General features: G+C 44.2%; 2 protein-coding genes across 2 annotated transcripts in view; one reads left to right on the top strand and one right to left on the bottom strand.

Moving 5' to 3' along the window:
- The first annotated feature begins 2,405 nt into the window (after positions 1-2,405).
- fam168b (family with sequence similarity 168 member B) lies at positions 2,406-8,399 on the top strand. The gene is made up of 7 exons (XM_080854999.1): positions 2,406-2,505; positions 3,411-3,489; positions 3,666-3,746; positions 4,143-4,285; positions 5,435-5,606; positions 7,374-7,498; positions 7,939-8,399. Exons 2-6 carry the CDS (start codon positions 3,420-3,422, stop codon positions 7,484-7,486), a joined length of 579 nt encoding a protein of 192 aa, XP_080711125.1. The 5' UTR covers positions 2,406-2,505; positions 3,411-3,419; the 3' UTR covers positions 7,487-7,498; positions 7,939-8,399.
- Positions 8,400-12,744: 4,345 nt separating this feature from the next.
- arhgef4 (Rho guanine nucleotide exchange factor (GEF) 4) overlaps positions 12,745-26,727 on the bottom strand; it is a gene marked incomplete at its 5' end in the record, with an annotated part of 45,157 nt that continues 31,174 nt past the window's right edge. Inside the window, 9 exons of the mRNA XM_080854724.1 lie at positions 12,745-13,947; positions 15,177-15,254; positions 17,559-17,802; positions 18,340-18,471; positions 18,599-18,728; positions 18,985-19,217; positions 19,311-19,490; positions 19,738-19,932; positions 20,429-20,608. Of these exons, the coding sequence (XP_080710850.1) occupies positions 13,790-13,947; positions 15,177-15,254; positions 17,559-17,802; positions 18,340-18,471; positions 18,599-18,728; positions 18,985-19,217; positions 19,311-19,490; positions 19,738-19,932; positions 20,429-20,608 (1,530 nt within the window). The 3' untranslated portion in view covers positions 12,745-13,789. The remainder of the gene's footprint in view (positions 13,948-15,176; positions 15,255-17,558; positions 17,803-18,339; positions 18,472-18,598; positions 18,729-18,984; positions 19,218-19,310; positions 19,491-19,737; positions 19,933-20,428; positions 20,609-26,727) is intronic.

Here is a 26,727-nt window from a genome sequence, read left to right as displayed (position 1 = left end):
CAGCTACAAAGCTGCCAGTGTACCTGTGTGGCAGGGACAGCTTTGTGGTACGCATGTACGCATTTGTATCAGACGATCACCTCTGTAACCCACTACAAAGCTGCACAGAGACTGAACAGAAGTGGCATAAATCAAGTGTAGTTATCATACAAGTAACACCTAGGCTACTTTATGCTAACAGAAGCAAAAAATGTATATGTATTTGTCTTTGTCACAGGAACAACTTGTATAGGTATTTCCCTCTGCCTGCCCTGAATTCTCCACACTCAGGGTGGAAGAAGTTGACCATGGCCTTCCCAATGATGTTGCGCCGATGATGAAAACTATGGCTAATGATGTATCATACTTGTTCTTATACTGGTTGACTATGCGCTCGAAAAGGTGAACCCAAGGACATTTGTTATCCTATCGTATGCCAACAAATGTCATATATGTACAGTACTGTGCAAAAGTTTTAGGCAGGTGTGAAAAAATGCTGTAAACTAAGAATGCTTTCAAAAATGGAAGTGTTAACAGTTTATTTTCATCAATTCTTCATAAATTAACAAAATGCTGTGAAGGAACAGAAGAAAATTCTAAATTAAATCAATATTTGGTGTGACCACCCTTTGCCTTCAAAATAGCATCAATTCTTCCAGATACACTTGCGCAGTTTTTGAAGGAACACGGCTGGTAAATTGTTCCAAACATCTTAGAGAACTAACCACAGATCTTCTGTGGATGTAGGCTTCCTAAAATTCTTCTGTCTCTTCATGTAAACCCAGACAGACTCGATGATGTAGAGATTAGGGCTCTGTGGGGGTCATACCATCACTTGCAGGACTTTCTGTTCTTCTTTAAGCTGAAGATAGTTGTTAATGACATTGGCTGTATGTTTGGGGTTATGTTCCTGCTGCAGAATACATTTGGTGCCAATCATACGCCTCCCTGATGGTATTGCATGATGGATTAGTATCTGCCTGTATTTCTCAGCATTGAGGACACCATTCATCCTGACCAAATCTCCAACTCCACTTGCAGAAATGCAGCCCCAAACTGGAAAGGAACCTCTACCATGCTTCACTGTTGCCTGCAGACTCTCATTATTGTACCTCTCTCCAGCCTCCAGCGAACAAACTGCCTTCTTCTACAGCCAAATATTTCTAATTTTGACTCATCAGTCCAGAGCACCTTCTGCCATGTTTCTGCACCCTAGTTTCTATGTTTACGTGCTTAGTTCAGTCACTTGGCCTTGTTTCCTTGTCGGGGTAGAGCTTTTTGGCTGCAACTCTTCCATGAAGACCACTTCTGGCCAGACTTCCCCGGACAGTAAATGTCTGTACCTGGGTACCACTGGTTTCTGCCAGTTCTGAGCTGATGCCACTGCTTGAAATCTTCCGATTTCGAAGGTAAATAAGCTTGATGTGTTTTTCATCAGCTGCATTAAGTTTCCTTGGCTGAACACTGCGTCTACGATCCTCAACGTCTTCTTCAAAAGAGCTGGAACTGCACATTTTGAAACCCCTGTCTGCTTTGAAATCTTTGTCTGGGAGAGACCCTGCTGATGCAGTATAACTACGCTGTGTCTTGTTGCTGTGCTCAGTCTTACCATGTAAATGGATAAAAAATAAACATTTATTGTTTACATTTTTCAAAGCATTCTTAGTTCATAGCATTTTTTCACACCTGCCTAAAACTTTTGCACAGTACTGTATGTGTGTATACAAATATCCTTTTTTTATTATAGGGAATTAACTAACAGTGTAACATAGATGATTAGCATTGGGAGTGTCTTGGTGTTTTGTAGAATGTCTCTGTCTGAGCCAGCAAAACGGTGAATACCAAACCGCTACTTCATAGTAGTGCTTTCATCAAGCGCTTGGTCAACAAAAGCGGGATCTGGAGCCAAAGCATAGTTGTGGTACTCGATTGTAGCCTCCTCTCTGTAGCGTTGTTGGTGCGTTGAAACTCTGAGACATTGTTACCATCTCTCATAGCAACAGTATCAGTAACGGAAGGGATTTAGTGAGAGGGCTGGCCGAGATTTTACCGGAAGTACGTCGGAACCACCGTGTGCATAATATATTATAATTTAATATAATTTCCATGGATTTCAAAAACGTATTAAATAGCTAGGAATCACAATCAGTATGTTCCATTTATGATTGGGATACATCAATTGGTGTGAAAGCACAGCTTTCCGACCCGATCAAAAGATAAAGATATCACAGCATTTTTGACCTCATTCAAGAAACGTTCACAGTGCAGAGCGAATTCTAATGATTTGCATCACTTTTACATGTGACCTTTTCGTACCCGCGCCATGTGATATGGGTGCAATCTATGGCAATCACTGTGGAGCCTCAATGAACGTACTCGGAAGTGACGCCAGTTGCTAGAGGCTTGTTACGCAGCATTCCCAGAGAGGAGGACAGAGAAAGGCAAATCGGAACGAAAACATCAAATTCATTCCCGACTATTGTATTTCAGGACATAATCGCTGTAACTGATACAGCACTTACGACCGTAAGTAACACATTCAATATGATCATATTCATAACACTGCTGATTTAACCTTTACCTGTTGCCAAGATATATGATCGGGAGGTTGATGAAGGGTGAATGAGATAACCGGGACTGCGAGATGCTGAAGCAGCCCTGCAGTGCAATGCATTGCATTTTTTTTTTTTGCGCGGCCTGTGTCAGGCGATGAATTTTTGTCGCATATTTCGGACGACGGAACACCATGGTTAATTATTTTCTCTAGTGTTGAATCAGGAATCCTACTTGTAGCAATGGTGTTAACGTGTTGTAAATCATGTAACACAACAGCAAAGAGTCAGTGTACACGGACGACACGAACAACGTTAGCACTTCAGCTAGCTAATTGAAAGCCATGCTTCGATTACACGCATGGTAACCACACAATTTCTGGCCGACTGTTGTGTACTGCATCTTGAAGATGCAGCGATTTTTATTCAGTTTGACCTCATCACCATGTTGTCCTGCTGGTGAAAATGTAACTGAACATTGTGCTCAATTAACCTTGTTAAAATGGCGCCAGTATGTGTTTACTAGCTAACGTTTGTACCTTAATTGTTGTTGTTTTTAACATAATAAGATCTTTTGCCAGGTTGTTTTAAATACGTTTCAGTTTGTGTGTCAGTTTGAGGATTGTCTGACATTGAATGTGCTGCAACAGCTTTTGCTTTGTTTTATTTACTTTTCGGACTGTAGTCGAAACTGTACATCAATTATTCGATCGTCTAAGGTTAACACTTGGCTTTACAGATAGGTAGATGTGAAAACTTGAAATAAATTGGTGAGGTTGTCATGCCTTTAAAAATATCCCAAGTTATCCTATGTTTTGGCAGTGCAGAAAATAATTATAGGTATAATTTGTCTTATATCTGTCTCACTTTCTTTGCAAGTATTCAACAATGAATCCAGTCTACAACCCTGCACAAACAGGGGTCCCTTATGCCAACCAAAAAGGAATGGCATACCCAGGTAAAAACGGAATTCTCCTATCCTTGTAGTTGTTGTTTTGATCCTGTATCCTACAGCCGTTTCAGATTGCCACGGAAAGCTAGTCCTTCTAGCCTATTTGTCTTTGACCTTGAAGATATATGTCTACATTGTCATTGTCAGATCCACCCCTGATCTTCATCTCTGTCTCTCAACAGCGAGCTTTCCTGTGGGTTATGCTGCTGCTCCACCCTTTTCTCCCAATATGTACCCTGGAGCCAATCCTGCGTTCCCCACAGGTAAGCGACTTAGCCCAGAGGGCTTTTCGTACTGCATGGGAGAACTGGAGAAAGACATGTGCCTTCTGGCTAGGTTGCCCTTGCAGCCGAGTTTCATCACTCTGGATGTCGTAGAATTTCAAAATGAAGGGAGAGAGCAAGGAGAGTGTCAGAGTTTTTAGGGGTAGGCTATGCTCACGTTTTTAGGATGAGGAAGTCAGAAATAGTTTGTAGCTGTGGACTATTGGCTGCTTTTTACTTTGCTGCCACAAATATTTGACCATCCAGCAGCATTTGCATCTTGTGTGTACCAAGCATGGACATGGACATGCAGACCCAAACCACACGCCCTATAACATGGACTGTTTCCTCTATAAATCCGTGGTCCTTTATTGAGCTGTGTTTTTGACCTTGTAGGGTACGCTCCGGGGACACCATTCAAAATGTCCTGTTCTCCTACCACTGGTGCTGTCCCTCCTTACTCCTCATCGCCCAACCCTTACCCTGCAGCCGTCTACCCAGTGAGGAGCAACTACCCACAACAGAACCCCTATGCACAGGTGAGTTTCAGCCCATGTGTTGTGCACACTGTGTGATTAGTGGATTCCACACACAATTGTACAGGACTTGTGTTCGACTGGTTGTCCCACTGTCCTGTGCTAATGTGAAGGCCAGCTGAATATGTGCATGTGCCAGTGACCGAGGTGGATGTGCCTTTTATTTTTAATCGCTTTTGCCGTTTAAAAAAAAATATATATATATAGGCTATGCCTTACTTGGCAAGACATCTTTGCTATTTATAAGCCTTTGCATTAAACATGAAGGCATATTTGATTTGCATGTGTTGTGTATTACTGCAGTAGGTCCCCAGTTTCTGCATGTACAACTTCCACAAGTCTGTTATTTGTGTTCTATTACACTGGTGTATTAATCACTACAGGTTCACTTGTGCTACAGAAGGACCTTTTGTCTGTAAAATATTGTAAAAATATAAGAAGTGTAGTTAAAAGTGTCATGGAAAGTTATAGTAAAGGGAAGAGAATTAAGCGGCTTAGAATTGATAAGCTTGTCACGTTTATTTCCCCTGTCTTTTTCTTGGTAAGTTGAGAGAGGATGCTGCTTAGGACTTTGACTAAATTAGATATATAACTATCTGAAGTTGCCTGAAAGCAAAATTTGCCTCTGTGGCTGAATTGTGTGTCTTGGGCAAACACTGCATGCTCCACTGGTCTTTCCTTTTCAAGCTGCAGTCATACTGATTATTCTCATCATTTTCACAGCTGGATATTTTCCAATAACACATCTCTACTAGGGTTTCAGCCGCTTTAGCGCTCAAGGTTAAAACCGCTGTCACCTGCCATTTAAAAAGCAAACACCATCTTAGTCCTCTGTCGATCCTTTGGTGGATTTTATTTTCCTGTCATGGCTATGGTCTACCAGAGTTTAACATGGCATAACATGTTTGTCTGAAGTTCTGCTGGATGGCCGTGAACAGCTGGGTATGCTGGTTGTTGTAATTGAATGTATGTTTCCATTTGCCCTGCACGTGTTTTCTTCCTAGGAATCAAAACCCTTGGCAGAGAAATGGCTAGGACTTTTCTCTACCAAAATTGTTGAGCCTACAGTAATGGCACCTTGGTTCTCTCTATCACCTTCTCTCTCTCACTCTCCATCTGTATCTGTTTCCACCCCCATCTCTCTTATTACAGCAGCAAGGCGCTTACTACACACAACCCCTCTACGCCGCCCCACCACACGTCATTCATCACACTACCGTGGTGCAGCCCAATGGGATGCCAGCTGCCATGTATGCCCAACCTCCCCGCCATAATGGTGTTGCCATGGGAATGGTTGCAGGGACCACTATGGCTATGTCAGCTGGTAGGTATCCGGGTTAGTGCCTATACATGTTTTTATCTCTAGTAGTCACTAGGCACTTTATGTGCTTTGTAGCATCAGAAGTTACTACGGGTGTACATCTCTCCCTTACAAGACGATCCGATATGTATGTACGATATGGTTCAGGGATGATGCATTTTAATACAGAAAGATGCAATGCGATCAGATACAGTTCTTAACATTTGCCTAGTGTAGACATTCCTTATCCTTGATAAATTAAGTTAAGCCAACAAAAGTGGCATTGCTTACCTTCAAATAGGTATACTTCATAAAAGAGCCAAGAAGTATTTTTTTATGGCACAGCAGTCATCGTGTTTTCTACTTTTCCAATAGACACAGTTAGACAAAAAATACTTACCGTAATCAACATTTTGACATTATGAATATAAACTGAAGTCTGTCTCACACTCAATCCCAGGTGCCTCACCTTGTCAGTTAGTTAGGGAGAGAAATCTGAACAAGTATTCTGAAAAACGCAGATGTCGTTGCCCTTCGGCACATGGCAATTCATTAACTTTGCAAAGCCCCTCTAACACGGAAAACAAAATGAATAGACAATTAATATCGAACAACAACTAGATTAGTTTCGCTCAGCTGCTGAGCTATAGCCAATCAAATTAGTCCATTGTTATGTCTAACCCCTGAAGCAATTTTGAAGGGTTCTGCAGTGACGGGTTGAGAGGAATCTATAATCTACTTTACAGGGGTTGGTCCAGAAGGGTGTTGGTAATGTCTTACACCTTCTTAAACAAGTAGCTTACCCTACTAACGACTAGGGAGTTTCTGTTACATCAGCAACGAGAGGTATGCTATATTAGCCCCTGTCCCCAGTTAACTGATAAATTGGCACACAACCAAGGCTATTATGTCTGTTGCAGGCTAAGAAGCGAACATTAGCAGCATTCTGTAACTTTACCTGTTGGATGGTTACAGTGCATAGACTGACTGAATATATTACTTTCTGCAATAAACTAGTTAACTAGTGGGGTTTAATTTGAGCATTGACCTTTGAATTAATTAGTGACAACGCCAATGTTACTCTCGTGAAAGGTTAAGGCAAGAAGATTTATGTGCAAATTTATTAGTGAATGTGAGACGGTAATTGTTATTTTTAAATTAAAATAACATTAGGTCTTCTGCAGCTAATTACCTTATACTAAAGTAGAATTCATAGCAACGCTCCAGCAAACCGATTTGTTACTTTAGAATCGGGCCATCGATGAAGTCATGATGCCTTTAGATCAGTCCAGGGGTCTGCACAATGAAGTCGCATCTTAAATGTTTAAACCAGTTTCCGATACACATCAGTGAATTTTTACACCGATGAACATAATTACAACTCCATAGTACTACACCAACACACAAGGTTGATATAGCAGCATGTAACCTTTCTTTACTGCAGAATATGGGTTGACCCTAAGGCTAAAGCCCTGTGGATACTCTACAAAAGTAAGTCAGTAGGAATATGCAGGCTTTGAATCGTTGAAGGAAGGTTTGTGTTGTATTGGCAAAAAAAAGCAGTCTTGTTTACATTCTCGTAAACGCCAGGATCACTGGAATGCATTGCAACAGCTGTGCGAATGCAAAAAGAGTCACCTACTTCACTTGTTAGCCGGGACCGCAAAATTAGCCTTCACACTGAGGATGTTTACATTCATAACTGTAATCTACATTTAACTCATTGAACAAGCTCGATGACCCAAACACGTTAGTTATCTAAAAGTTCCTTCCATCCTCTCCTCTCCTCAGGGACCTTGTTAACGACTCACTCCCCCACTCAAGTGCCCCCTCACACGGTCCAGATGCCCCAATACCGACCTCCTGGCACACCCACCTACAGCTACGTGCCCCCGCAGTGGTGAGCACATGGCACGGTAAGAAGCCCCTCTCTTCTCCTTTCCTTCTTCACTATGCCAAGCTTATAGATGTTTTTCAAAGATGGGCAGAGAGGGCTTACATATGACATGTGGACGTGTCAAATGCTTACATCCACACTTTGGGCTATGGCTATAACTAAGATGGTATGCAAGTGCTTCTCTGGCTTGGGAACAAAGCTTACCATAATGAATGCCTATCATTCTGCTGATGGTGAAAGATGGCAAGAATGCCTATGAACATAGGGATAACGGCTTGTACTGTTCTTTTGTAGACTGCTATAATTGCCTGTCATCACTTGAATCTTGGAGGCAGGTCTAGCCATCTGACTTGAGCCTGTTTGAAGCACAATAGGGCCAGATTTGTAAAATCATAATGAATGTTTTAACTGTGTAAAAGGATTTGGTTTATTAATCATTACCTCTTATTTGTTCCTCAGGTCAGAAGATGGTAGATATGCATTCACAAAGTCCAGTATTTAACTATTGGTGCTGATATCGCACAGCGTTATCTGACCAGTTGTTTTTGTTCAAAAACAAAATATGAATCTTAATCCGGCGATAAGCAGAAACTTAAAACAAAGTGTTCAGTAAGACCATAAGGAAAGGGATGGAGTCTTCCTCCTCAACACTACATTTCCCAGCATCACCCGCTGCATATCTTGCGTCAGATGACTAGGTCTCTATGGAAACTTTGTGTTTTGTGGACTTGTCTTGCAATTTTTTATATTTCTAAACACTTCAAAGGGGTGCAAAGGGAGTTCGAAAATTGTTTTTATTTGGAATCCATATCTAGTTGAATGCATGTATATATTGAAAATTGATATTAATAATAATAGTAATAATAATAATTCTAGCTCAATCTACCTACCATGACCATTGTTAAGAAGCAAAAATCCAAAGTACATTTAAGTAAGAAAAAAAAAAAGGTCAATATGGAGTAAAATTAACTTTGTATAACATGCGCAACGTCTGGAGGAATCTTACCATGCAAAATGCAGTGAAGTATCGTTTGAGTCTTTTTAGTTTGGGTGGGGGCTCTGGGTAAATGGCTATGGTTTTTTTCGGGGGGAGGGGGGGTACATGCTGCCAGCATGGTTTCATTTCTTTAGGCAGCGGTGCCTTCATCTGGCTTTCTCTGAGGGTAGAAGGGGAGGTTTTGAGCTCGTGCCTCTGCTTTAGGTAAACCGCAAACACTCCCATTCCACCAAGTCACCATACCTTTAGCTTTTATTTTTTAGATAAACAGCAAACACTCCCATTCCACCAAGTCACCATACCTTTAGCTTTGATTTTTTAGATAAACAGCAAACACTCTCATTCCACCAAGTCATCATACCTTTAGCTTTTATTTTTTACCCTCAGAGTATTTTGGAACAAAGTATATGTGTGTATGTGCGCATGTCTCATTGCCAGTTTGCCTGTGTGAGTTATTTTTTGTTGTGTGTCAAAAAAACAGAGGAACAGGCCTTGTGGAGTTGCGTGATTGGTGGTGTCTCTGAGTGAGGTAATGTGTGTGTATGTGTGTGTGTGTGTGTGTTTCACGCCTTACTCCCTGTTTTTGCTTTGGTTTTTGTTGTCACGTCTCTACAGCGACAAGAGAATCATTGCAAATCTGACTTTTTTTCTTTTTTTATTATTATTATTATTTTAAAAGGAGATTTCTTTCTAAATTGAATTTGGTTGATAACCTGACACTACTGAAAGACGCAGATATCTCCAATTGGAGTTGAGTCAGAAGGCCCCAAATGTTACATTGCTTTTTTTACCTCACAGTTGCACCATAACTGACCGATTTTCATTGTCTTTTTACTTATCTATATAGGTTGCCTTTGTCACCTCAGTTAAAGAATGTTTTGTAATGTTTTTTTTGTGGTTTTGTTTTGTATTTTGAAGAAAGACCAAAAATAAATACAATTATGAGAATTGTGAGTGGTTTATCATTTTCTATTTGTGGAATTCACTGTTAAATGGAGCCTTCAAATGTAGATATGTTGTGTTCACCTACACACAAAATTATCTGAATTAACATATGTTTGTCTGTAGAAAATACTGTAGCTAATTGTAGACATAATTAATCAGGTACGCTACTCTCTATATTTTCATGCAATGGCTTTCAGATGTCAATGGATGTGAACTGCAAGAACTGTAGTCGACTAATTTGTAGAATTTACAATCATTGTATCTTCTGATTGAAACCATCAGTTACAACTTAGTCCACCCAGCTGAACAACATTTAGTTTTGGCACTGTCGTATACAGTGCAAGCGCTCTGAACATAGTACTCTGCCAACTGAACATGTGAAGATGGCTCATTATTACAGACATTCGGTACTGTATATATCATACTGCTGTTGTAGATCAAATAACATTAAAGTCACTAGAACAAAAATATTGGTAGACTCAAAGTTGGAGGCATTTAATAATGATGTGTTGCATCAATAGATGTTTGTACCATTGTTCCTATATTGTGATGTGGCATACCTTGACATATTTCGATTGTCTCTTGGAAAGCTTAACTGGAGTCTGGAGGTGTAAGATGATGTCATTTTGGAGCTTCAGCTTACAGATGTGTACACAGTTCTCCTCAAAAACACATTGCCCTAACTATTTAAGCATGAACTGAAGATATAACCTTGTTGTCTTTCCATAAGATTATTCAAATATGAATGGCTACCAGCTCAGGCCCCCAGTTTAGGACAAACAACCAAAAAGTGAGAAAAACAAATCTCTTAAACACTTTAAATGGTTTTATTTCCCCATTATTTTTGAGTGCATATGTAAACAACCATACACATACAAATATTATGTACAAACACTCTTTTATCTCTGTTTTGTAATTTAAACAAACTATACTTACATTTTCACAAGTGCCAAACTCCACTCAGGGTACACTGCAACAGGCAGTAATTGGCATTCTCATACTTTTCAGTGTTTTTTTTTTTTTATATTTTGTTTTGTGTTTTTTTCGCATTGTAGGTCAGTTACAGTCATTTATTAAGCAAAATAGCATTATTCGAATGTAGAAACAGGTAAACGATTACTTATAGGCTTAAAGAAGTAGATGATTTTAATCTCAAATGAGACAAAAATTTATGAGTTAAAAAAAAAAATGCCTTTACATGCTCAACGAATGACCACAGTAGAGAAATTCTGAAGAAATGCTTCTCTCCAGTGGTTGGGGGTCTCACACCTTTTTGAGTAAAGATTCACTGAAATACCCTTTCAAGATCACTGCTCTACTGAACCAGAACCTTGAGATGAACTGTCCAGACCTGACCATCAGAAAAAGGTTTCATCACTAAAGCTTGTGTCTCTGACTGATCCAGTCTAGGTCTAAGGGGCTGGGGAGCGGGTCACACAAAACCGACTGAAAACCAGTTATACAACATGGCCGAACCATCAGAAAAAATAGTAAAACGGAAAGAAGCAAACCATAAATGTATTCTCCACCAGGGGGCAGGATGCAGCCACAACAGAAGCAGCAGGTGACGTCAGTATATAAGGAAATGAAGGGGTATGGCTCTCAAATGGTTTCCACAAATGAAGTAGTATGTCCTGGGCAAATGGTTCCACAGACCCCTCTGTCGACTACAAGACCACAGGGAGAGGTGAACGTGATGCACAGAGGTAATGGTGTTGCACATTATTGACTTTACATTATTGATACACAAAGGAACGATGCAGACCGCTGGATTGAAGGATGGTAATGGATAGTGGGAACATTTGGAAACTAGCCTCTTGTGACAGCAATAGAGGGGGAATCTTCCTGTTTGCAACAGCAGGTGTGTTGGGTGGGAGTTTGGTAATTATAATCAGAGCCTTCTTTTGGATATTCACACCAGGTGCCATTATCACACACACACACACACACACACACACACACACACACACACACACACACACACACACACACACACACACACACACACACACACACACACACACACACACACACACACACACACACACACACACACACACACACACACATACACACATTCACACACCTCACGTAGGCGGTCCTGTTTTTGGCTGCAATAGTGTTCCCAAGGGGAATGCAATCTATCAGAAAGGCTCACAGCTTATGAGGGAGGAAAAACAAGGACAGAGGGGGAAAAAGAACAACAAACAAAAAACTAATTTCATCTGGGGCTTGCCTTTGTCTCTCAGTTCTGTCTGCACAGAAGGCCACGGCTGCGCCCTCAACACTCGCCTATACAGATTCGCGATCAGTGCTGGCGTGTCCTTCACAAGTCATCCTTTTCGAGCGCTTATGGGCATACTGAAAGAGAATCCATTGTGTCTTCCCCTAAAGAATGCACAAGCATTTTCATATTCGACCTATTCAAAAGATGGCATCCATTTTCTTTTTTTCTACAAGCAGCATTTGAGTAGACTTGGAATAGTAGAGGGGGTGATTACAGAGAATATACAGACTATTTCATACGGTGCAGTCCACTGCACTCACAAGAAAGAATGATGGATAAAAACCCAAAATGATTTACATTGGTATTGTCTGGAACTGAGAATGGGGCATAGTCTGACTGGAAATGCGGTAGTGTCGAGACTTGGCTGCGTTAGCGCAGTGCTGATTAAAAATATATTCTGCTTCACAAAGATCAGAGCATCAAACATGGTTACAGGCTGTCTTGAAGTCCACCTAACCTAGTTCCCATAAATTCTTCAAGAGTCTCTCTCCAATCGCATTGTCAAGCACAGCCAGCACAAAGCAGCAGTTACAGTTTTTCTTTCTTTCTTGAAAAATCGTGTGTGTGTGTGTGTGTGTGTGTCTTTTTTTGTCACAACAAACATAGTTTGATTTGTGGCGGCAGCGGAGCGAGTATTCATCGGGGAGTCTGTGGCGCTGGAGAGGAGACTTCTGTCTCCAGGGAATCGGAGGCTCTATGAGGGGGAGCTGATGCAGACTGGAGGACAGTGTGAAATACAGGCATTATACCTCCCCCCAAAAAGATAAGCACTATCAGTATTCCAAAGCAGGCACATTCCTCTCTGGTATATGCAAAAGGTGGAGGACAAAAAAAACACTTGGGTATTCAGACATTCAGGTATAACCCCCAGGCTGCTGCTGTTTTGTTATACTGAGCATGTTGTCCAGAAAAACACCATCCATCCAGGCCATGTGTCCTCTTAGCCATGACCCGGAGGGGAATGGAACTGTTTAATCACACATTTGCCTTTTAAAGAGATCTGTGTGTTCTGCAAGAAACGGCGTGAAAACTACTACCGCTTTTTTGTTTCTATGCATTCAGCAGCACTAGGAAAAGCAGAGACACGGGCCAAAGTTTGGGAGAGTCATGTTTGGATAACGCGCTTTGTTGAAAAGCAGTCCATGCATAGCTGTATGATCCGGGAGACACTTCAAAATGGCACTTCCAAAACGAAGTTATAGTAATAATAATAGGCAGAGGGCACTCAGAAAACAAGGCTGAAAAGGAGGTGCAAATGAGAGAAGGAAATGCAGACAAGTGAGAAAGATGACGGTTCGAATTGCACCAGCCATGAGTTCTCATTTGAAGTATCATCTTTGGGTACTACAGGCCGCCATTTAGATGGCTATCCTTGTGGCTAATTGAAATCAGATGGTATCAGACATGGTGCGACTGTTCCGGAACCGAAATAATTACACAGATCAAGATGCCCCTTTGTTTAAACCTTTTTTTTTTTTTTTTTTCCATAGCCGACATAAGAACGAACTTAAATTAAAAAAAAAAATGCAAATGTTTCTGGCACTGCGAACAATTGGCAACGTTTGACACAAACAAAGTAAACAAACAAACCAACAAACAAACAAGCAGAAACCGTAAAAGTAAAGAAATGTTCGTCAGTCTGGTATCTTTCAAAGACAGGGCTGCTGTCGAATCCACACAAAGTCTGGCAGCCGTAGTAGTATTAGTAACCATCCATGCTGTTCATAGTTCAGAGTGGACCAACCGTCTCTAGGGCAGTCTCCCAGAGTATACACACAGTCGATGTCCATGTCTGATTGTAACCAACCTATAAAGTGCTTTCTCAACAACAAAAAATGTAACATAATCATCATCTTCTTCATCACCAACACCTCCACCATCACTGTCATCTACCTCCTCAGTATCCTAGCAACAGTTGGTAATTTATTTGGAGGAATGACGTGACAGGACCAACGGAAACGAAACCGAACGAAATGTCGCAAAACAGAAAGGAGGATAAAAGTTACGGTTAAGTTCAGGCACGAGCTAAGTGAGCTCTCCATCCTCTTTCGTTTCTCCTTCTCGCTCTCTCCGTCCTGACTTCACTTCTTGAAAGGCGTCAGTCTGCCGATGTTTTGCCAGAAGTTGGAGGTCTTGCGCTTGGGCTCGGCCAGCATGAAGACCTGCTGCTGGGGCACAGCGGAGGGCAGCGACGGGTGCTTCTGGCGCAGCAGGAAGTCGTAGTAGGGCCGGGTCACCGCTGCGGGCAGGGGAGGGTAGGAGGGAGGAGAGGGCACAGGTTAGCCAGCCACCATGCTGTGCATCTTTTTCAATGCTTTAATCCTGAAGCTCACACTGTTTAAACAAAGTGTTTATATGTTCTTTAATCTTTTTTTTTTTTTTTTTAGATTTATTTTTTGACTTTTTGGCCTTTAATCGATAGTTGAAGTGAAGAGTGGGACAGGAAATGAGAGGGAGAAGAAGTGGGAAGTGGACAGGAGAAATGACATCAGGCCGGAATCGAACCTGTGTCCTCCATGGGCATCAAGCCCTAATGTGGTCGGGGCTACTGTGCCCCCCTATGTTCTTTAATCTTCTAGAGGTCTATCTCTATCACTCTCACTAATGGTGACATACACACTCTGCCGCTGCCCAAACCATTAGGTAGTTGGTTTGATGATCCGTCGTGTATGTAAACACAGACCTTGTCTCTGGCACTACAGAAGAGCCTGGGACAGAAGACAGAAACTGAGCAACATGAGCTAGTTGAGAGCGCTTAATCTTGGGGCTGGAGCAGAGAAAGCCCCAGAGCAGAGCTGGCTTACAGAATGCCCTGGATCCTTCCCTCACTCCACTGGGCTCTCCCCCTTTGGCACACTCTCGCCAGCGCAGCTCTTTTCACAGCCCAGTAGCTGGCAAAACTACTCTGACACGTGGCTACATTTAGATCTACATTTAAATTACATCTGTAATTTAGATGTTATTACATTACATCTACGCTAAAATTACATTTAGTTTTATGTATTGTACGCTGCACTATGTTGTCTATTTATTTGATCTATTTATTTTTCAAATTTGTATTAATTTCTTTTTTTATGTTTATGTATATACTTGAAACCTATTCCTACTACCTTGCTGCTTTGACAATTGAATTTCCCTCACGGGATTAATACAAGTGTATCTATCTATCTATCTATCTACATGCATGGCTGTGCTGAGAGACAAGGACGGGGTGGCAGGTAGTGGCCAGAAGGGTCATGTGTTCTGGAGACAACAAGGACAGACACACTGACGATGGCTTAGGCCGAAATGCGTCTGGAAATAAACTGGTCTAAATAGCGATGAGAAAAAGCTTGAGATTGCGGTTAACATTCTTTTACTCGCACCCGAAAAGCGCATTTATTTTTGGAAGTAGAGCGCGCCCATCCCGACTAACACTGATAAGGAAAGATTGAGCGGTGAGGAGATGTTGGCATGCTTTGCTCTCACCTTTGGGTTTCCCAGAGGGGTGGGTTTTGCAGGCATTCAACATGGCCTGCTTCTTCTGGACCTCAGTGATGGAGAAGCCTAGAATAAAATGGGGGGAAGAATCAAAACCAAAGTCTCACTGAACTAAACAGGACTGTCAGGAACAAGTAACTCTTCTAACTAATCTACTTTGTAAAACAAATGAGTCTACGCATCATTGCACTACCCAATAGATGCAAAAAATTTCTTAATGAGCCATGGAAAATCTACATTGTTTAAGAAATGATTGATTGTGGCCTTTGAAACCGACTGGTTCTCTCACAGGCAACCACCAGCAGGAGGAAGAGGAATGAGTCATCGCCCAAAACACGGGGCGTTATTTTGTGCAAGGCAAACATTTCCCACAATAGATAGATAGATAGATAAACCTTTATTGCCACACAACAATGTTGGTGGTATTCTTTTGTCAGAGGTAGCTCAGGCCAGAAGGAGGGGAGAGAAAGGGGTAGGGAAAACAAAAATAAAAATGAAATGAAAGACTGCTTTCCTGCTTTCCAACAACAGCAACATGAACTGCCTTTCCTGGTTTCTCAAACAGACAGGAACTAATGAGCAGAACCTTGGCTCCAGTCAGGTGGACTAGCCAGATGTGCGGTTCCAGAGGAGGCAGTGGTGTCGTCTGCCCTGATCGGATCAGAGGTGGGAATGTGAACGGAACCCAAGCGTCCCGCCCAGCCCTTGCTAGTACGTACATCCAGATGGCACTGCCTCTGTACTGTGTCCTTAGACCCCCCTCTCTCCACCCCACTTCACCTCCACTCCCCCACCCCCACCCCCACATGTGCACCCCAGGTCTGTCAGTGAGCTCAGCTTTACAGACAAACATGAGATGGATTTTGTGGACAGCTGCCTGCTTATCTCCCGGATCAGGCATCATGTTAATCCATTTTGCTGCTGCCAATTACAAATTCTCTGTCCGCCGGCCAAAAATGGGCATTTAAGTATTAACACGAGTCGGATCCGGCCAGGAGACACACGGGAGAATGAGCGGTCACGTTTTTTACCAGGGCCTGATCTGATGTATGACCTATCCTAGGAAACCTCTGAGAGAGCGGGGGCGACCGGCTCGTTTGCTTCACATGCCGAAGACGTGATGAACGATCTTATGAGCACTTCTAATTAACTTAAGTGTGTGTTCCCCTCTCTCTCTCCTCCCTCCTCATCCCTCTCACTCTCTCTCTTTCTCTCTCTTCCTCCCTCCTTCTCTCCCTCTTTCTCTCTCTCTCTCCCCCTCTGTCTCTCTTTCCCTTTCCCTCTCTCTCTCCCCCCTCCTCATCCCTCTCTCTCTCTCTGTCTCCCCCTCTCTTCTCCTCCAGTCTTCCACTCTTTCTCTCTTGCTGGCTTTCAGAGGTCTTCTGACTGAGTGCCCATCTAGGGGAAGGATTAGAGTGCACTGTAGTGCAGGGGCAGTGCATCTGAAGAGGCCCACTAATGGGATGAGGTGGCTCTCTGTGTGTGTGTGTGTGTGTGTGTGTGTGTGTGTGTGTGTGTGTGTGATCTGTGTGTGTGTGATCTGTGTGTGTGTGTGTGTGTGTGTGTGTGTGTGTGTGTGTGTGTGTTTGTGTGTGTGTGTGTGTGTGTGTGTGTGTGTGATAGCAAAAGAGGCCTAGAAAGCAAGGAGAGCTGCCCTCCATCATGGCAGACGGGGGGGCCTGGAACTGGGCTGCCCAGCACAGACCAAGAGGAGGTGGAGTTCTCTCTCTGCACTATGCAGACATTTGAAAGACTTAAACAGACAGTTGTTGAGCATCCATATGATACAACATTTAGTTTGGGTAAACCCTAGCATCAGTGGTGTAGTGGTCCCTGAAGAAGTGGGTATACTCTAAAGAAAAATTAAGCAGCCCATACAGAACAGGATAAACACCCTGTTTTGAGAAGTGGGTATACGCAATGTTGACTGAAAAATAAGTGGGTATACGCAATGCTGACTGAAAAATAAGTGGGTATACTCCGTATACCTGCGTATACCCTGGACTACACCTCTGCCTAGCATTAGGGCGTACGTGTAGGATTCATCTGGTGGTTTACTGCGCTGGAACCGACGCCACAGATGTTGAAACTAGCATAAATGAAATGCTGGTATGCAGACAGTATATAGTATTTGAAAACAAACAACTCACGCAGACACCTGCCTCAACTGGAAGTCCAGCTGCGCAAGGACTGAATTGCATTCATTTAGCAGATGCTTTTTATCCAGGCCAACGTAGAGTACAGGAGAGGCATGCATTTCATCGCTATATTATGTGCTCCCTGTGAGTCGAACCCATTACCTTAATGCTATTAGCGCCAATGATCAAACTCAGCTACAGCGCTACACTGACACAGGGACCGGAGGCTCACCTGTCTCCCGGTCGTGCTGCACCTGGGTGCGCTCGTCGGTGAAGGCGCGTAGCCAGCGCTGCTTCTGCTCGGGCTTCTTGGCACACAGCAGGTGGACCTCTTCCCCCGTGGGCGAGCGCAGCTTCAGGGCGTTCTTCACGCTCACGTTGAAGTCCTTGTCCTTCCCGTCCTCCACGTCCACCACCTCCATCTGGTCCATGTCCATCCGACCCTTGTAGTAAAGCATGTCCCTTCGTAGGAGATCCTATAGGGGCAAGACAGCAGAGGATGTAGAGCATCATGGATTAGACTCTAGCCATCTTAAAAATCAATTTTATTTATATAGTGCATAACAATTCAATTGTCTGAAGGTGCTTGAAAATTAGGTGCTTGAAGAATGGGTCTGATTTAGTTTGAATATGATCACATGATGAAACTCATTGAAATGGACATGCTAAAGGAAACATGGTCTGATCAGAGAGACAAATATGCCTACAGGCCCTTGAGTGAAAAAAGTAAAATTGCTGATAGCAATCTTGACCAGCACCACACTCTGTGTTATGTCTGCCACATGCCACTATGCCTCTAAGCAGTGCTGTAAACTATGGATGGATAAATCTGAAATGCTAACAGCTAAATAGTCAAGCGTAATGGATGGGCTGCCTGCCTAGCTAAAAAGGTCCCTTACAGTCACTTAGGATAGAGGGAACAGCACTTACATGGACATTCATTTACATTCCTAAATCTCAAGAGAGGAAAGAGTTTCGGCCCCTAAATGACCAACAAATCCATGGCATCTCACCTTCTTGCAGTAGACCATCTGATGATCAAACAGGAAAAACATGCGCTGTTGGCTCTTTCCCTGTGGCTGTGACATCTTAGTCAGCTCCCCTGAGAAGATCAGATCCGAACTTCTAGTGAGGACATCTTCACCCTGAGTACACACACACACACACACACACACACACATCATTATTGATGGTCCTAAGAAGGCAAAAAAAGAGTAATTATTCTGATCATTCTTGTCATCCCACAGTGCTTTAGCTGTTAGCATGCTTTACCTCCCAGTCTTCTATGGAACTCTGCCACTGGGCGATTTTGTCCACGTTCTCCAGCCGCCGTTTTCTCTCATTAATCAGTCTGGCCACGTTTTTCATGGCATTCAGGGCAGCCTCCACATCCGTATAGTCCCTATTACAATTCAAGGGCCAAAAGTAAAGCACATATTTACCCTCCCTTATTGGAATATTGGAACTTCAATTACGATTTCAGATAAAAACTGAACTGTCTGAATGTTTGGCTAGGCTAACTAGCATTGTCAATCGCAAACACTAGACAGATAAGACAGACAACAACTGGAAAAGCTACTCTGGCAATATATTATTTTAAATCATTGCAACATGGCCCACAGCCCTTGTCAATCTTGTAATCTGTGTGGGTAAAGTACCTGTGCTGAGGGTTGGTATATTTAAGCAGCTCAGCCAGCTGCAGTGGGTACTTGCAGATCTTCTGCACGGGCGTTAGCAGGAAGCCGTCCAGAGAGATGTCAATCATCTTCTGGAGCAGGCGACACGCCTCGAAGAAGAACACAAACTTGTTGACCTTCATGAGCTTGGAGAGCTGGAGGCAGGCGTTGGGGTGGTTGTTGCAGTACTCTGAATAGATCTGGAAATCTGTTTGCTGGAAGTGGACAGGGTACATTTGTGTAAGAAATGGTTTATAAGTAACAGGATGGTAATACATGTTTAATATCGAGTCGGGCCTGACGCTTACATGCTCGAGGAAACATGTGCCGATCTCACTGAGGTGGGGTTCTTCTTTGTTGAACTTCTTCTCCAGGCCCTTGAGGAACTTCTTGTGAAACCTGTAGATCTCCTCGATGTTACCGAATATGGCCCGGAGCTGATCCTCGGAGAACATGTCGGTTCTCTTACGGCACTGTTTGATGTAGCCCTATGGAGGAGGTGGGCAAAGAACCATTCTTTCAATTCCACAGTCTAGCAGACATGACATTTTTGGCTTTGGTGAAATAAAGTAGCAGTGTTCGAGTGTATCTCCAGGAATCCCCACAACTGTGGTCGCAGCACTTACCATCCCATGCAAAAGGGACCAATCTACCGTTCTACCCTCAAACTGCACAAGACTATGCCAGCAGTCACATCAAAACACCTGCAGACAGGTAAAACAGATAAAAACAAACCTCGCAGATGTCCTTCAGGTGTTTGATGTAGTCGCGCTCCGTGCTCATGATCTCGTTGATGACGTTGGTCCTCATCTGCTCCTTGCAGGGCAGGCCGGGCCCCAGCAGCAGGCCCACCCCCTGGCCCTCCTCCTCCCGCGCCTCCTCCAGGTGTGCTAGGTACTCCTCCATAGGCTCATCCTGGTTCACACGCAACTACAGGGGGGGGGGGGAAGAGCGTTGGGGGAGACGGCACAATCCGGTCAGCTGGAGAATATACTCCAGATACTATGCATATATGTATGACTGACTTTCATGTTCTGGCCATTATGGCAGTGAAAGCATGGGGTCCATTTGGCATCGCTCAGCCTATATATATAGGCCTATATATATATCGCTATGAAATTTCTGATGAAATATGTGTAGGCTTTAGATTGCTGTTATATCTAAAGACAGTATACAAGTAAGCATGCGATAGGCATCCTTGGTGTCAATGGTCATTGGGAGGCGCTGGTGGTTCTGGGGGCGACTTAGTCGCTTAATAATCAGAAGGTTGCTAGTTCAATTCCCTGTCGAAGCGTCATTGAGCAAGACACTGAACCCCTAATTACTCCTGATGTGCAATTGCCATCAGTGGAAATGTAAAATGTATACATTGTAAGTCGCTTTGGATAAAAGCGTCTGCTAAATAACTAAATGTAAATGTTCTCACCCGAACAAAGCTGGCGGGGAACCAGCCCTCGCTGTCCAGGATGCGGCCCCACCACCACTCCTTGTTGGTGGCATCTACCACTTCGATGACGTCACCGGCTTTGAAGCCCAGCTCCTGGTCGTCCATGGTGACGTGGTCCCACAGCGCCTCGGCGAACACCACACTGCCATCGCTGATCAGCTGTGAGACGACAGGCGACGACGTTGAGTGGAGAGCACTTTCAATTCAATACTTTTGAAATGACATTTCAATATTTCACCAAGTGTCCTACACAAGCACCTCTAGACAACACTCGCTATTAGTGATGCCATACAAATGAAATGCATTGCGCAGGATTGGACGGCAGAAACAAATGATAGCTTATTCTGGAGGACGATCATGCCAGACGGGGCCTTCGCACAGCCAGCAGATGAGATGGCACAGAAACTGCTGGCCGATGCACTTCAAACGCAATCTCCATAAAATTTGGAATTCCTTTTTCCCGCTTGCTATTCTCCAGACTCATCAGCTCAACCTTGAAGCCGGTTGGCCCCCAGCGAGACCATCGCAGGAGTAAATTACAAAAGCGGACTTTGAGGTGCTTTCGACAAAATGCACTCTGCTATTCCACCCAGGGCCTCTTCTCATCCCTAGATGCAAACATTCCCATACTGACACACACACACACACACACACACACACACACACACACACACACACACACACACACACACACACACACACACACACACACACACACACACACAAACACACTCCCAATGCACACGTTTACTCTTTTACACTGTCTCTTGTTGTGCTTTTTATACATTCTCATACTGACACACACACACACACACACACACACACACACACACACACACACACACACACACACACACACTCCCAATGCACACGTTTACGCTTTCACACTGTCTCTTGTTGTGCTTTTTTTATGGAGAGAGAAAAGCACTTGCCCCCCTTCTCAACAGCACGTACTATGCATCGTCCGCTGGCAGCCCAGTCTCGCTGCCATCGATCCATCACTGCAAAAGAGGGGGACTGTAGGCCTGTTGCTAGGCGACACACCCACAAGATCTCGCCTCTCCACTGCATCCCTCTCCTGGATCTTACCACCATTGTGTGTCCAATAACCAACAACGTAATCCTCCCCTGAACGTGACCTGCTCAGAAACACTGCCTGCTTTTGAATGTGAACGCAGGAGAGGATGATGATGATACCGATAACGTCATCTCAAGACCAGAGATCTGCTTCTACTACCACACTTCAAAGGAAGCTTCAAGTAGATGGGGTGGCCATTTTAAGTCACATTCTGTAAATACAGTGGATTCATAATTCTAGTAATTAGGTGGAGACAGGACACAGGACTGGTCGGTGATTGGTCATCTGCGCCTTAATGATCAGGCTTGTCTCAAAGCTCATCCATCAAACAAGAACAGAAACAACGCAGCCAGTTCTTCAACTCAGGGCAGAGCAGTGTGTGTGTGTGTGTGTGTGTGTGTGTGTGTGTGTGTGTGTCTGTGTGCGTTAATCCAGATCGAAGCACAGTTAGCCCGAACAAACTGGCAAAAGCTAATGAACAAACTAACTTACCCCTGATGACCAGGACATGAAAACTCACTGACCTGGCAGGGATCATTATCCCAGTATACCAGACCCAGCTGAACCCTACCACTCCATGGATTTCTAACCTCCTAAAACCCCAAGTCCAGTATTCCCACCCAGCTACCCAACGTCATGCCTCCAGCCCCCCGGGGCCCCAAAACACATCTGTGGCCCTTCAGGAGCACCTGAGCTCACAGCAGAGCCACGGCGTTCAATATCAAATCATCAACATCAAACCTACATCAAACATCAGCGGTCTGCGAGAGTCAAGTCTTAAATGTTAAAAATTAAAAATCACAGACTGTCAGTGTCTGGGTTTGTATTAAGCAAGCTTTAAAGAATGGTGTGCACATGAAAAGGGTTGGAGATGTTAATGGTGCTCCTCTACTCAATGACAACAAACAGCCAAGAACGTTCCTAAACATGCTGAAAAGCTCTCACACCACAAAATACAGTGAAGCTTCAAAAATACATTCTGATCCTAATGTTGACTGCTAAGACAGACACATTTTGTGAGCTAATGCTAATTATCTAGTCTTTCAAGTGCACTGAAGAGGAGGCCAGACCTACATTGCTTGAATGTCAAAATGCTGAAAACACAGTGTGCTAATGCTAGCATTTAAAATTCCCCTGCGGTCTAGCCAACCATACAAACATACGCACACATGGATGCACACGGATGCAGAAAATAGAAACGCCACAGTTATAAATAATAGTGCACTACCCTCTCCCTCTTCCCCTTTCTTGTTCTTAGCAATCCACGGTGTTGTTGTGAGATGGCCGAATGATCGAGTGGTACATTACCTGGACTCCTGCTGTGAGGGCATCCCAGACACCCATCCATATAAGAGCAGCTCCCCCGTGATGCTCCTCTCCCCTCCTCCGTCTCTCTCCTCCTGTACTTCTCTAGCTCCTCGTCAGCTCCTCAGCCTTCGTGAAACTAAACTCACTCTCCTTTTGCCCCCGACCCCCACCTCCCTCCTCCCCCCCAAAACCCACTTACCCCACCCCTCCCGCTGTGCTGCCCCCTTCTCCTGTCCTCTGTCCCTTCCAACACCCCCTTTGCCCAACCGGCCCCCAGATCCCAGGGCACTCTACTGGAAGGCCAGCAGGAACATGAGCACCACGTTGATGATGATGAGGAGCATCATGATGATGAAGACCACCACCCGTTGAGTTTCGGGGTGCATGTTGCAACGCAGCAGCATGTCGAAACGGCCCCCCGGCTGCCGATTCCGGTGAGCACTGCGAGCCATCGGTGGCCTCCCCCCTCCTCCTCCCTCCGACGCCCAGCTATCCTCTCCTGCTCCGCGGCCCCGGCCGAGCCTCGTTTCCGCTCCTTTTTCTGTTCCCTCTCTCTCACTCTCTCTCTCTCTCTCTTCCGCTGTGTTCTTTCTGTTGCCCCTATCACTCCTTCACGCAAATGTCAGCCCTCTCTCCTCCCGCTGCCTCCTGGTCTTCCGTATCCTTCCTTCTTCTTTTCCTCCCGCTCCCTCTCTCTCTCTCTCCTCTGTTAGTCAGGAGGCTGAAGGAATCAGAATCTCCCTGATTCTACCTCTCATTTCTCTCTTCACGCTCCCCCCTTCTGTGCTTACTCTCCTGTTTCTCGTCAGCCTCTCCCCCCTCCTCCTCCTCCTCTTCCTCCACCACCACCACCACCACCACCTCCACTGCCTCCTCCTCTTCTGCTTTCTCGCTGGATGGCTGCTTGCTGCTGAGTGGTGCGCACACACAGGATGGATGCTAGCTGCGTCGGCTCTGATAGAGGTCCATGACAGGTTTCCCCCCCCCCCTTTCTCCCTCTCACCTCTCCGTTAACACACTGACGCTTCCCCAAAAAAAAAAAAAAAAAAAAAGCACACACTGCTTAGTGCTGCTTCAAGCTAGCCCTGGCAAAAGCATTCACCTAATTCTGGGAGCTGCTCTCTTTCTCTCTCTCTCTCTCTCACACGCTCTCGCTCGTGTTGCCTTTCTCTGTCTCTTTCACTCACTCCCCCCCTCTTCCTCCCGCTAGCAACCAATCGGCTGGCTGAAACCGGCACCGTATCCTGGAAACCGGAATGGCTGAGGCAGGCCTTAGCAACCCAGGGGAGGGCGGGGGATGGGGGCGGAGGGAGCAGGAGGATGGATGGAGAATAATGGAGTGAGTGAGCAGGACTGAGAGGGAGAGAGAGAGAGGAGGAAGAAGGGGGGGGTATAAAGGAGGGGGACGGAGATGGAGACGTAGAAAATAGACCTGTCGAAAAGACAGAGCACGGGAGATAAAAATTTGAAAGATGGCGTGCGAGAGGAAGAGAAGGAAGGGGGGAGTGGATAGGAGGAGGAAATAGAGAGGGTGTTTGCTGAGGGGGGAGTCAGTGCAGCCATCTCAGAGCACTGACAAGAGCTGAACGTTCATTAGCCACATCAGCTGATCGCTCTCCTCCTTCGTAGAGTAACCAATCTGTTCTGCATTAAAATAGGAAACAGAGAGGGAAAATATGACAACGCTAGAGAGCACCTCCCGATTACACAAGCTCCCGATTTAGAGCGCAAATACGCAGCGTGGCGTCTGGCCGAGCCGAGGCCCTGGGCATCTTCCGCTGGATGACCTGATTTCGATTCCGAGGATCGTGCACAGGTGCACTAAAGCCCAGAATGCCACTCAGGAATACAGACCAGAGCTTAATTATTCACTAGCTCCAGCACCCTGGTGTCCATCTGAATGCACAGATGGCTGCCTCTCCGCGGAGCACTGAGGGACTGGAAGTGCCTGAGAGCCTGTGTGTATGGTCATTTGAATTCGCACACAGCCTTAGGTTTTTCATCCTCTCATGTCGTTATTCCGCCGCATTGCTGCTTTACACTTTGACACACTTTCTAAATAACACCGTTCACTTTCACTGCACATAGCACATGTTCATATTAAATGCTTAAATTGTGTTTAGTCAGATAGATCAGCTAGCATTGATAAAAGAAACATTACTGAAACAGCAGTAATTTGATAACACAATATTACATTAGTATGTATGCTAAATGTTATGAGATGGGAAGAGATGGCTTCTGCTAAAACAAATGCTAACTGACCTGAAACACATTGTTCAACTAAGTACAGTGGCTAACTCTGCAGCTGACTGCCACAGCACAGGGTGCCCTTTGGACTAAAAACACAGTTAGAAAAACAACTTGCTTTTGAAACATGCCAGCAGGTAACAGCTAGGCTACTTTTGTTTCTCCAGAACAATGTGCAGAGGAACGAAATTAGCTGCATTCTTATTAAGCAATGTGAGCTATATTTATGTTTATTTATGTTTCTAACTATGTTTTATTATAGGTTGTTCTTAACTTTGATTTTTAACTATGCTTTTAGCTGTGTTCTTACTGTGGCACTCTGGAGATTCATGGGAATGTAGAGCGTGCTATAAATTAAATTAATTATTATTTCAATTATTATTTGAACTGGATGCTGCATTATGCAGTGTGCTTTGAGAAATGTATCTATGCGTGCTAGTCAACTAGCTCCTGTAAGTATTTACTGATTTGAAGTGGTCTTGAAGGAATAACTACATCATGACCTGATGCACACAGGCACGTGTTAGTGTTCCACTGGCTTTCACAGTTTACTTTCACAGGTCGGTTTCTTTTACATCTCAGTAGGCAAATGGCTGTGAACCAATGAGAGCATTACATGCTGGCAGGATAACATTTCCTTTGCTGATGCCCTGAAGCAGTTGAACATCACATACTGCCTAGTGTTTACAGATGGAATCATTTAAATCCGGTAAATTTCAAGTTTCAAAAGATATCAAGATGCTTCGATAGTCTATCTATCTATTTATTTCTAAATATCCATAACCATTACACTAGGGATGCACTCAAATATAAACCTCTGATAATCAATAATTGAAATGCCTTCAAAGGCCTTTCAGCATTTCCAATGTAAATCCATTACATGCTCCAACAGCAGGACATCATACTATATCTCTCCTATACTTACATATCTAGATTACATATCTATGCTACATCAGCCCTATCTAGATCGCATTGATCTGCAAGACTTTGAGGATGAAAAGAGCTCTCAAAGAGTCTGGTTTTGGCTATATATGTCCCTGTGTTGTGTTTCCAAACAGGCTGACCCTGCCTGTGTCTCCCCCTGTCGAGCTCTCCTCCTCAGCACTGTCAGCACCTCGTCTAACAGCTTCATTATTCTGCCCCCCAACCAGCCCGCTGGAGAAATACATACTGATAACAACGCAAACAAATCAATTAATTCCCCTCCTCGGGGAACACACACACATACACACACACACACTCACGCACACATACACACACGCACACACACACACACACACACACACACACACACACACACACACACACACACACACACTCCAATTAAGCATAAACAAGGTCTGTTCATACCCCTCTTCCTCGAGGAACACAAATACACACACACACAAACACTCGACGAGCATAAACAGGGTCTGTCCAACTCCTCGGGGAGCACAAATACATACACACACACACATTCACGCACACAAATACATACACACACTCACACTCCATACAAGCACAAACCAGATTTGGAGTATTGAATCAATTCTGCTCAAAGCCTCCTTTAATTGTTTCCCCACCTGGTGGCTTTCCGTAATCTGTCCCACTGATTTGACGTGTGGATTTAGAGAAGATAAGGGTGGGGAGCCCTCCCGGCCAATCA

This window comes from Sprattus sprattus (genome assembly GCF_963457725.1).
Source record: "Sprattus sprattus genome assembly, chromosome: 17".
Taxonomy (NCBI): domain Eukaryota; kingdom Metazoa; phylum Chordata; class Actinopteri; order Clupeiformes; family Clupeidae; genus Sprattus; species Sprattus sprattus.
Note: the sequence above shows the minus strand (reverse complement) of the source record. Positions and strands in the feature narration are given on the sequence as shown.

Coding starts and splice junctions, on each gene's coding strand:
- fam168b (XM_080854999.1), top strand. CDS start 3,420: ATGAATCCAGTCTACAACCCTGCACAAACAGGGGTCCCTTATGCCAAC. Junction 4,286..5,434: donor AACAGAACCCCTATGCACAG/GTGAGTTTCAGC, acceptor CTCTTATTACAG/CAGCAAGGCGCTTACTACAC. Junction 5,607..7,373: donor CACTATGGCTATGTCAGCTG/GTAGGTATCCGG, acceptor TCCTCTCCTCAG/GGACCTTGTTAACGACTCAC.